Source organism: Odocoileus virginianus, chromosome 9, assembly GCF_023699985.2.
Source record: "Odocoileus virginianus isolate 20LAN1187 ecotype Illinois chromosome 9, Ovbor_1.2, whole genome shotgun sequence".
Lineage (NCBI taxonomy): Eukaryota > Metazoa > Chordata > Mammalia > Artiodactyla > Cervidae > Odocoileus > Odocoileus virginianus.
The window spans coordinates 61,215,160-61,227,914 of NC_069682.1; the positions used below are offsets into that span (position 1 = coordinate 61,215,160).

At 46.4% G+C, this 12,755-nt stretch overlaps 1 protein-coding gene across 2 annotated transcripts in view; it reads right to left on the minus strand.

Moving 5' to 3' along the window:
* Positions 1-12,755, minus strand: part of SLA2 (Src like adaptor 2) — a 31,059-nt gene that overhangs the window by 7,616 nt on the left and 10,688 nt on the right. For both annotated transcript variants that reach the window (XM_020892060.2, XM_070472599.1), the window contains 2 exons: positions 12,573-12,659; positions 10,430-10,533 (listed from right to left, as the gene is read on the minus strand). In XM_020892060.2, coding sequence (XP_020747719.2) covers positions 10,430-10,533; positions 12,573-12,659 — 191 coding nt within the window. The remainder of the gene's footprint in view (positions 1-10,429; positions 10,534-12,572; positions 12,660-12,755) is intronic.

The window sequence follows — 12,755 nt, forward strand, 5'->3', positions numbered from 1 at the left end:
TATTGCAGAAGTTGAATTCATAATTTTAAAACTTGCCGCAAAGATGACTCTGGGCAGATGGCTTCACTACTGAGTTCTATCAAATATTTAAGAAGAAATAATTTCAATTTTACACAAATTCTCTTAAGAAAATAGAGAAGGTAACATTTTCCTACCCATTTTATGAGACCACCAATTAACTTACTATAAAAATCAGACAAAAATGTTATGAGAAAACTGTAGACCAATATCCCTTAATATATATACATATATATAGACAAAAAAAATCCTTAACACACTGTTAGCAAACTGTACCCAGCAATATATAAAAACGATAACACAATATGACTAAATTGGCTTTATCCCAGGAGTACAAGTTGATTTAAAAATTGAACATCAGTTGGAGAAGGAAATGGCAACCCACTCCAGTAATCTTGCCTGGAAAACCCCATGGGCAGAGGAGCCTGGCAGGCTACAGTCCGTGGGATCACAAGAGTCAGACGTGACTTAGCGACTAAACCATCCACCACTATAAAGTGAATATATGTCTAAAGATAATGTGTGAAAAGGATATTTGCCATATACTAGCTAGTTTTTTGGTGGGAGGGTGGGAGTCAAGGAAGACTTAGGGTTATTTTTTCATCAACTTCCATTTTATACTTATTTATAATGGCCATTATTTTTACTAATACTGTAAAACTATGAAAATAAATAAAATACTAAAAGTTTCATATAAAAAAACTGAACATCAGTGTTAACGCACTATATTAGTAGAATACAGGGGGTAAAAAGCAATCACCTGGAGAAATGTAGAAAAATAATTTGACAGCTCAATTATGATTTTTTAAAAATAAAACTACAAATAGAAGGTGTAATAGTTTCCTACCACTGCTGTAACAAGTTACCATATATTTAGAGGTTTAAAACAACAAGAATGGATTATTTTACAATGCTGGGGGTCATAAATCTGAAATGGGTTTCACTGAACAAAAATCAAGGTATTGGCAATCCTGTATTTCTTCTGCAGCCTCTAGAGGAGAACCCCTTTCTTTGCCTTTTCAGTTTCTAGAAGCCACCTGCATTCCTTAATTCATGGCCCCTTATTCCATCTTTATTCTTACCCTCTTGCCTCCCTCTTGTAAAGACCCTTGTGGTTTCATCGGGCTCAACTGGATAATCCACCGTAATCTCCCCATCTCAAAACCCTTAGTCACATCAACAAACTCTCTTTTGCAGTGTAAGGTAATTCACACTCACTGGTTTCAGGGATTAGGACCTAGACATTATTGGAGAACTATACTGCTATCACAGAAGGGTACTTCCTCGTAACCTGACACAGAGGATCTGTGAAAAATCTATAAGTAACATCATACTTAATGGGAAAGACTAAATTTTTCCTTCTAAGATTAAGAACAGAGCAAGATCCGCAAATCAATCAATGTAATACACCACATTAACAAATTGAAAGATAAAAACCATATGATTATCTCAATAGATGCAGAAAAAGCCTTTGACAAAATTCAACATCCATTTATGATTAAAACTCTCCAGAAAGCAGGAATAGAAGGAACATACCTCAACATAATAAAAGCTATATATGACAAACCCACAGCAAGCATCACCCTCAATGGTGAAAAATTGAAAGCATTTCCCCTGAAATCAGGAACAAGACAAGGGTGCCCACTCTCACCACTACTATTCAACATAGTTTTGGAAGTTTTGGCCACAGCAATCAGGGCAGAAAAAGAAGTAAAAGGAATCCAGATAGGAAAAGAAGAAGTGAAACTCTCGCTGTTTGCAGATGACATGATCCTCTACATAGAAAACCCTAAAGACTCTACCAGAAAATTACTAGAGCTAATCAACGAATACAGTCAAGTTGCAGGATATAAAATTAACACACAGAAATCTCTTGCATTCCTATACACTAACAATGAGAAAACAGAAAGAGAAATTAAGGAAACAATACCATTCACCATTGCAACAAAAAGAATAAAATACTTAGGAGTATATCTACCTAAAGAAACAAAAGACCTATACATAGAAAACTATAAAACACTGATGAAAGAAATCAAAGAGGACACAAGCAGATGGAGAAATATACCATGTTCATGGATTGGAAGAATCAATATTGTCAAAATGGCTATACTACCCAAAGTAATCTATAGATTCAATGCAATCCCTATCAAACTACCAACGGTATTTTTCACAGAACTAGATCAAATAATTTCACAATTTGTATGGAAATACAAAAAACCTCGAATAGCCAAAGTAATCCTGAGAAAGAAGAATGGAACTGGAGGAATCAATCTGCCTGACTTCAGACTCTACTACAAAGCCACAGTCATCAAGACAGTATGGTACTGGCACAAAGACAGAAATATAGATCAATGGAACAGAATAGAAAGCCCAGAGATAAGTCCACGAACCTATGGTCACCTTATCTTCGACAAAGGAGGCAAGGATATACAATGGAAAAAAGATAACCTCTTTAACAAGTGGTGCTGGGAAAACTGGTCAACCACCTGTAAAAGAATGAAACTAGAACACTTTCTAACACCATACACAAAAATAAACTCAAAATGGATTAAAGATCTAAATGTAAGACCAGAAACTATAAGACTCCTAGAGGAGAACATAGGCAAAACACTCTCCGACATAAATCACAGCAGGATCCTCTATGACCCACATCCCAGAATTTCAGAAATAAAAGCAAAAATAAACAAATGGGACCTAATGAAACTTAAAAGCTTTTGCACAACAAAGGAAACTATAAGCAAGGTGAAAAGACAGCCCTCAGATTGGGAGAAAATAATAGCAAATGAAGCAACAGACAAAGGATTAATCTCAAAAATATACAAGCAACTCCTCCAGCTCAACTCCAGAAAAATAAATGACCCAATCAAAAAATGGGCCAAAGAACTCAACAGACATTTCTCCAAGGAAGACATACAGATGGCTAACATACACATGAAAAGATGCTCAACATCACTCATTATCAGAGAAATGCAAATCAAAACCACAATGAGGTACCATTACACGCCAGTCAGGATGGCTGCTATCCAAAAGTCTACAAGCAATAAATGCTGGAGAGGGTGTGGAGAAAAGGGAACCCTCTTACACTGTTGGTGGGAATGCAAATTAGTACAGCCACTATGGAAAACAGTGTGGAGATTTCTTAAAAAGCTGGAAATAGAACTGCCATATGACCCAGCAATCCCACTTCTGGGCATACACACCAAGGAAACCAGATCTGAAAGAGACACGTGCACCCCAATGTTCATCGCAGCACTGTTTATAATAGCCAGGACATGGAAGCAACCCAGATGCCCATCAGCAGACGAATGGATGAGGAAGCTGTGGTACATATACACCATGGAATACTACTCAGCCATTAAAAAGAATTCATTTGAATCAGTTCTAATGAGATGGATGAAACTGGAGCCCATTATACAGAGCGAAGTAAGCCAGAAAGATAAAGACCATTACAATATACTAACACATATATATGGACTTTAGAAAGATGGTAACGATAACCCTATATGCAAAACAGAAAAAGAGACTCAGATGTATGGAACAGACTTGTGGACTCTGGGAGAAGGAGAGGGTGGGATGTTTCAGGAGAACAGCATTGAAACATGTATATTATCTAGGGTGAAACGGATAACCAGCTCAGGTTGGGTACATGAGACCAGTGCTCGGGCCTGGTGCACTGGGAAGACCCAGAGGGATCGGGTGGAGAGGGAGGTGGGAGGGGGGACTGGGATGGGGAATACATGTAAATCCAGGGCTAATTCATATCAATGTATAACAAAAACTACTGTAATGATGTAAAGTAATTAGCCTCCAACTAATAAAACTTTAAAAAAAAAAAAAAAAAAAGAACAGAGCAAGAATGTTCTTACAACTTTACTTGTTATATACTAGAGGTCGTAGCGAGTGCAATCAAGACAAGAAAAAAAAAAGAAAGGTCTATGAGTTGAAAAATAATTAAACTATTTATAGATAATGTGTGATCATATATGTAGAAAAACCTAAGGAAGCTACAAAAAAGCTACTAGAACTAATAAGTGAATTTAGCAAGGCTACCGGCTATGAAGTCAGTATACTTTGAGAAGTATGGAGTAGGGTCCCTGCTTCCTTTTCTTTGTCTTCTGACTCTGGAGACACCTTGACTTTGTATCTTTAAGAATCTCTTCTGGGACTTCCCTGGTGGTCCAGTGGCTGAAAGTCCGCCTGCCAATGCAGGGGACACCAGTTCAGTCCCTGGTCAGGGAAGATCCCACATGCCCCGGAGCAACTAAGCCCATGAAGCACAACTGCTGAGCCGTGTGCTGCCACCACTGAGGCCTACTCACCTAGAGCCTGTGCTCTGCAACAAGAGAAGTCACTGCAATGAGAAGCCCGGGCACTGCAACAAGGAGTGGCCCCTGCTCACCACAACGACAGAAAGTCTTTGCAGCAATGAAGACCCAGAGCAGCCAACATTTTTTTAAAAAAGAAAAGTATCTCTTCTGGAGCTGTGCTGTCACCCTGAAAAAGTTCTCTGGCTGGGAAAGGGCTACATTATCTGAAAATAGTCTCTGGAGGTCAACCAGTGAACTGAACTAAGTGACCAAGTTCCTCTCTGGGGCCTGGTTCTCCAGCCACCCCATCTTGGCCACTGTCACCACAGTTAGCAGAACCAGGAAGGGTCCTCACAGCTACACTGAGGACCTGACTGGCAGACTCAGAGCTAATAAGCTCTGCCAACTCCATGTGGGGACAGGTCTCCTACCAAGGCCATCTGTGACCGCTCTCTGTGCCTGGTGTCCTGCTGTCCCATCTCACTGCATGCTGCAGCAGTCCCAAATATCTACTGCTGTCTCCCAGCTTTAGGACATCTTCTAAACTTGGACTTTCTGGGTTCATATCCCATAGAGTCACACCATATAACACCCCTGCATACTATAACCTACCTGTGTCTCTTAAAACATTATTTGACCTCTCAGATTTGTTTCTTCATCTATAAAGGGGGATAATAATTGTCCCTGTCTCAGGAGATTGCCACAAGGATTCAGATGGTAAAGCAGTTAAAACATTCAGCAGGGTCTGGCATATAGCAAGCATCCAACACTCCTTATCTGTTCTCTGCTTCTTTGCTCACATTGTTCCCTTTATATGGAACACTCTTCCGCCTGAGTCAACACCAAGTCTTCCTTTTACAACTCAGTTCCTACTCAGACAACTCTCCAGAGCTCATTCTCTGCCTGGGAGAAGCCCCAGCTCTCCCTCAACACTACCCCACCCATCATATAACCAACGGTGAGCCTCACGAGGGATGGTTCTAATTTATTTGCCCACCATCTTTCCATCTCAGAAAACAGCTGCACGATTCACCCATTACTAAGCTCCTAACACCCCAGCATCATCCCTCACAGCTTCCATTCTCTCTTAATCTCCCTTCCAGCCCTACAGAAAAACCTGAATGTACTGGCTACGTTCAGAACAAATCTGGAAGCCAACCACTTCTTACTGTGGCTTCCTACTTTCACCTCATCCCCTGCCAGATCCTCTCTTTGCACAGTATAGGGATCAGATCATGTCACTCCCCTGCTTAGAACCCTCCCTGTCACATTTAAAATAGATCAGAAGCCCTTACCCTGGCAACACCTCGTGTGACCTGACTTTCGGTGACCTTGAACCTGCTCCAGGCACGCACCTGCCTCCCGCAGCGGATGCGCCTGTTTACTGGGTTCCTCCTAACTGCTGCGTTCTTGTTCCTTTGTGGCTGTGTGTGCTCAGACGTGTCTGACTCTGCGACCCCATGGACTGCAGCCCACCAGGCTCCTTTGTCCATGGAATTTTCCAGGCAAGAACACTGGAGTGGGTTGCCATTTCCTACTCCAGGGCACTTGCCATGATCAGATGCTTAATTACTATTTGTTCACTGTCCACGTTGCCAACTAAACAGTGGGCAGGTATTTTGCTTTTTCTGTTGTTGAATTCCCACCACTTAGAGCAGCGGCTGGCACAGAGTCACCATGCGATATTTGCTGAATGAATTACTGAATCTCAGTGATGAACACTGGACACAGCCATGATTAAAAGCAGACTTGCGGAGTCCTTGCCACCGTTTGTACGCCAACTGCTGTGAGCCCTGACGGTGTGAGGGGGCAGTCTACCCTGCCCCACTTCTTCACCCCCTGTCCTCCCCTCAGTGTACATATGCACTCACTCACTCATCCATTTATCCAGTAAATATCTGTTGAGCAGCAGCTGGCACTGTGCAAGCCCGGGACACAGGTAATCAGATCTTCGTTCTCTGGGGCATGTGCCAGGGATGTCTCACTGGCACATGCCTCAGCCAGAATTTTCCTTTATGGTCCTCATCCTTATGTTTAGTTCCCCTGCTCTCAGACCACACACCCGACTTTGTTTTAAGAAATAAATGTCTTGCGGCTACAGAAGAGGTCCTTTCAGGTAGCTATGGGAATTGAGAGCAAAAGGTGACAAACAACCTGGGGACATGACATTGCAATGGGTCGTGAAGGAAGAGTAGGAGTTGGCCAAGTGGGAGAACAGAGGAGGGGACTTTCCAGGCTGAGGGAGGCTCGTGTGCAAGGATGCAGCAATGGAAAGAACAAGGAGTGTTTGTTCACGGAGTGTTCTGGTAGGCAGTGGGCCGGAAGGCAGGCTCTGTGAGCTGTGGCTGGTGCAGGGCCACTGGGAGACCCATGGGGGAAAAGGCAATGTACTGGGGTTGCAGGAAGTTCAGGCAGACTTAGCCAAGGTCACAGGCTGGCCTGCAGTAACCTGTGGGGTCAGGCACCAGGTTCTTCTAGGTGTTCTGACGATGATGCCAGGAGGAGGGGAGGGGTCCACAGTGGTGTGAGGGATTAGACTAAAAGCTCTGAACCTCCACTGAGACCTCTGAGAAGCTAAGAGCCTGGAGGATGCTGCACCTTGGACCCTCAACTGTCTGGAGCCCAAGGGCAGGAACCACAACTTAGCAGGCCTGACTCAGAGGAGATGCTTATAAGTGCTTCTCAGCTGACAGAACGCACAGAGCTGAGCCCCGCAGGGGCAGGAAGCATGTACAGCTCATCTCTTATGCTCAACAGAGTAACACACAGTAGGACAGTAGGAAGGCAAGAGGGTAGTGCTCTTGGGGTCTGGTCCTGGCGGTGGCCTCTGGAACAGTCCTGGAACCTCCAGAAGTCCTTCAAGCCCCTTCACACACCAAGATTTTCAGCCTGACTTGGGCCCTGCTATGGCTCCCTAGAACACAAGGTACGCCACAGGGACTCTCGGGGAAGATGTAGATGTAGGCCTCTTCCCCTCCCGACTCCAGGCCCTGAATTGTGTTCTTGGGAGCTCAGTGCCCCAGGACTTCCTCCTTGGTCCACCCACAGGCTCAAAGCCCCTGTAGAATTCCCCTTCCAGAGGTACATCTGCACCTTGAGCCAAAGAAAAGCTGATCCTGGTTTTACCCACTCAGTCAACAGTTAATTACCGTTATACATGACAAGATGCATTATGCAAACATGGAAAAACACTGTCTCTCATTACTTGATTTTGGGTTCCCTAGATTGGAACTGTGTTTTCAAACTTAAAAGAACAGGAGAACTGTCTGGAGAGCTTGTGACGAAAGCAGATTTCTGACCTCTGCGCCCCACAGGTCTGCGGTGGGGCCCAGGAACATACCGGCAAGATGTTTCCCTGACGATACCTGTACACTCGGGTCTCAGAACCTCCATTCTATGGCGTCACTTGGGCCCCTACAGCTTTAGTGTCAAACTTTTTTTTTTTGACCACAAACCACAGTACGAAATTTTACACTGTGACCCAGGACACAGTTAAAATGATTGAAAACAAAAGTTTGATGAAGTAGTATTTCCCCCAACCCCAGTGAGGCACCCTAATGTTTCAGCTGTACTTCACTTTAAACACTCACCGGTCCAGATTCACCAGCTTAATGGGTCTCAACCTTGGCTGCACATCAGAATCAGCCAGGGTTGGGGGTGGAGGGGCTTTTATAGCTTCCAGGGCCCAGGCCACACCCTTGACCAATTAAATCAGTAAGTCTGGGGGTGGGGGGCAGGCATCAGTAATTTATCAATCTCCCCCAGATGATTCCAATACATAGCCAAGGTCTAGATCGGTCGTGTCTGACTCTTTGCGGTCCCCTGGACTGTAGCCCACCAGGCTCCTCTGTCCATGGGATTTTCCAGGCAAGAATACTGGAGTGGGTTGCCATTTCCTACTCCAGGGGATCTTTCTGATCCAGGGATCGAACCTGCATCTCTTACATCTCCTGCATTTGCAGGTGGGTTCTTTACCACTGAGCCACCTGGGAAGCCCATTAGGTCTCGATCTTAAAGTGTGGTCCCCAGGCTAGCAGTAGCAAGCATCAACTGCGAACTTGTTGGACAGGCAAACTCTCAGGCCCCAGACTTACAAAATCAGAACTGCCTGGACCGGGTCTTTGGTCTAAAAAAACCTCCAGGTGATTCTGATGGCCACCCAGGTTTGAGACCCACTGGTCCATAACCACCGAATTAACCTGATTTCTTGACCCACAAATGGGTCATGACCCATTTTCTTGACAAGCATTCTCCAAAAGGAAGCCCCAGATGAGAGATCAAAAATTAGTAATGGGAAACTGCTGCCTTTCCTGTAGAACTGGAGATTTTCTTTCTTTTTTGATGAGAGCTGCCTTCTGTACTAATCCCTTCTGGCATTGCTGTGGGAAACTTTAGAGTCAAATCTAACCATAATCCCAACAGTTTTGTGGGTCCTTAGAGATCTTATGGATCCTTTTACACCTTAAACTCATACAGTGCTGGCTATCAGTTATGTCTCAATAAAACTGGAAGGAAAAAAAAAAGACCCTACGGATTCTCATCTGCTTTCTCCTTTATTTCTCCACTGGTTCCTCCTGTGTATATACCTTCTTAGGAAGGGGGCAGAGTGGCAATAAGTTCCGGTCACTATGCTCTTGGGGTTCAGCCAGGCCAGAGAAGGGGTGGGGGTGGGGCAGCTGAGCACTGGAGCACTTCCTGTGGCTTCTCAAGCTCATGGGGCCTGGTCTGCAGCACCCCTGCCCCCAACAGCACCGCTGTGGTTTCCTGTTTGTAGCTACCGCACTTGAGCCAGCCCCCGGCCCTGGTCAGCCTACGGGTATGTGTGAGGGGGTGATGCTGGTATTTTCTGGAAAACAGTAGGAGGGGCTGGGGAGAGGTGGAGTGGGGACGGGGCTCCTGAAGAAAGGAAAGGAGAGGCAAACATGTGCTGGAAGGAGCCCCAGGAAAGAGACTTGAGTAGAGAACTGAGTACGCCCCAGACAATGCATCAAAGTTAGTTCAGTTTAGGACAAGCACACAAAGCCCATCCTACAGAGCCTCTCCCCAGTCCATCCCTGAGGTTGCAATGAATCACCGTTATCATCATAGGTGGGCCTCTCTTGGGGGCCTGAAGTGAGATGAACCTCAGCTGGGTTTGAACTCCAGCTCTGAACTTATTACCTGTGTCTCCCTAGGGAAATAGTTTCTTTTCTCTAAAAGTCTCAGTTTCCTCATCTGTAAAATGGGAACATTGTAAGTACAACCCTGCCGCCGCAACAGGGTTGTGTGAAGGCAATTAAAGGGCCTAACATAAATGTGAACACTGTTCCTCTCTGTCCCTGCTGTAAGGGACGTCTGGCTGCAATTCAGAGAGTAAGCAAGGGCATCAGAGACAGACCTGACTTCATGTTTTGTTTGCAAAGGCCCTGAACCTGGGGTGAGAGCGGCCCCATTTGGATGTGCAGTGTGACAGGTCTCCATCCCTCTGTGGGCCTCTGTTTCCCCATCTGCACAGCAGAGAGAGGAGGGTCATGAGGTGATTCCTGGTGGGGTCTCTGGCTCCAACTGGCTAATGACCCAAAGCACAGAGACCTTGTCAACTTGTCAACATTTTGTCGAGAGATCAGGATCCTGTTGTGTCTTGGGGAGGAGAAATCATTGCTGGTCAATGCAGGGAATAACTATACTCTCCTATAATTATATGATAAGTCCTGGTTGCCAAAGTGTTGGCTGAGCCTGGATCCCTTCTGTGGGCAATTCACACCCACTTTTGGAAATGCAGGTCATTGCCTCATTGTTTTTTTTTAATATTTTCACTTATTTATGTGGCTGCACTAGGTCCCAGATGCAGCACATGGGATCTTTAGTTGTGGCATGTGGAAACTAGTTCCCCAACCAGGGATCAAACCCAGGGCCCCCTGCGTTTGGAGCCACCAGGGGAGTCCCCTTTCCCTGCTGTTGATGGGTTCTCTTGGCCGCAGCATGTGGTCAGTCAGTCAGGCCGCCCGACTCCGAGGCCAGTCTCCAGCCCTTCACATCTGGCCTCCTACCGCTACCCCCAAGTCACATCACACCTGGCTCTGGCATGACAGGGACGAGCCCAGGGTGGCGTTGAGCTTACCCACCTCTCCTGGTCTGGCTCTCCCGGATGAGGAAGGCCCCTCCACGGTTCCCAGGCAGCAGCAGCAGTTCCTCAGCTTTCTCCCGGCTCAGGCCCTCATACAGCCACCTGGGGGTGGGGAGAGACGGTCGGGGGTCAGCCTGGGGGTGGGTGGGCCAAGACCCTACTGGAACCTCTCCTGCCTCCGTGGACCTCCAATTTCAACTGTCCCATGGAGAGCTGGCCTCGGAGTCTCTCAGGCCCCGCAGCTGTGTCCTGGTCCTGGCTCCAGGGCCCTCAGAGGACAATCTCACAGGGCCAGCCCCAGTCTTCTCCGACTGGAGACCTCATTCCCAAATGGCCAGGGTCTGGGGGCAGGTTAGGTGATCCCAGATCCTCTCCTGTCACCCACCCAGTTCCCCCAGCACCCCTACGCCATTCACTCACATTTCTAAGCCTTCACCTCTCTAAGAATTGTTCTTTTCTTTTTTTTTTTTTAAGTTTAGTGAATATTTTATTTGAACAGTTTAAAGTTTAACTATGTAGCCAAATGGTGTGCAGGTGAACATTTACCCATTATCACTGAAATCTCACTTCCACTGGAGCTTATTTGCGGGTTGAAAGTTTGGAACTAGAATGTTCAAGACATTCTAAAATTTTGAGGAAAAAAATCATGTAGCCCACGGATCTCCATACGTGCTTCTGATGCTGGGATTCTTGATAATTCTGAGCCCACATCTTCCTTCTCTCTTCATTTAATCCCTCACCCATATATGTCCACGAGGGACTTCATTGCCATGGAAAGTTAAAGGAAGTTTTGCAGGAATTTTTTGGCGTACTAGTCCATCTGCATCACACTGTCCCCAGAGTCATTCCTGGGTTGTTGCTGTTGTTCAGTGGCTAAGTCGTGTCCAACTTTTTGTGACCCCATGGGCTGTAGCCCACCAGGTCCTTGGTCCTCCACTATCTCCGGAGTTTGCTCAAATTCAAGTCCACTGAGTTGGTGATGCTACCTAACCATCTCATCCTCTGACGCCCTCTTCTCCTTTTGCCTTCAATCTTTCCCTGCATCAGGCTGGGGGGCCCTAGCAAAGCCTTAAGAAGCCAATTTGATGGAAATGGTTGTCATTCTCTGAATTTTCACAGTCTAAGCCAGAGTCAGGGTTGAGTTGATCCCAAGTAAATAGAGAAGCTGTGATTCTCTTGGTGCCAGCAGCAAACTTAGCCTAATTTTATAGCAAATAAAACACATCCCTTCATAAAGAGGCTACGAATGAAGTCATGGCCAGAAAGGGGACTGACTCTTAGAGGTAGCCAGTGTCTCCTCAGTTCAAACTTCAGTGTTAGCTTTGGACACAAAACTCTGCCCAGCAGGCCTACACCACGGAGAGACGTGTAGGCCAGGTGGGTTTCACCCGACCTCTGTGTGAACTGATTCTGTGAGGGGTTCTCATGTCTCAGGATCAGAGCCAGGCATCCCGTGAAGCTTCAGAAAGTAAGGCCGTCCCTGACTTCTGAGTTTTCCTCATAACTGAAGAGCGGCTGTCACAGCACACACAGTGACATGTTCCTGGCTCCAGGTTATTCACTGCCTTTCTCTCTCGACACAGAATTTGCTCGGGAGTCAGTCTGTCCCTTACTCTTGGCAAAAGATGGCTCACACTTTATAAGAGACCATGTGTGCCCAAGTCTAGTCATCCCAAGTAAATGCCTCTTGGAAGGACCACCTGAGGAGGCTCCCTGGGGACATTGATGCTCAGCATTCTCCACCACCAGATTCTTGCGTGTGTGTGTGTGCTAAACCACTTCAGTAGTGTCCAACTCTTTGTGACCCCGTGGACTGCAGCCTGCCAGGCTCCTCTGTCCATGGGATCCTCCAGGCAAGAATACTGGAGTGGGTTGCCGTGTCCTCCTCACCAAATTCTTGGCCACCCTCTAAGGATCAGGAGCCACATCTCCATGAGGCCTTCACGAGCACCCTCCCCTGGGCTCCCAAGCCTCACAGGCTGACCTAAGAGTCAGTTGTCAGCTCCTCTGGAGGACAGGGTCCTGGCCTGATTCGCCACTGACGCCAGCTCTGCTCAGATAAGACTGGGCGTACAGAACCACGCTTGTGGGAGGAGACAGCAGGAAGCCCCCCCGAGGCAGGGCCTGGGGTGGGGACTCACCCATGGGAGATTCTGGCCACGTGGATGCTGGGTACACTGTACTCTCTGCCTGAGATGTCTGACAGCACCGTCCACCAGTCTCCATCCCTGGAGAGAGAAGGATGAGGGGGCCCCCTTCTCAGAAAGGCCAGGCCCTGGGAAGTACTCCTGGGGGATTCATGGGGACCCTCCAGGCTGGGTCCT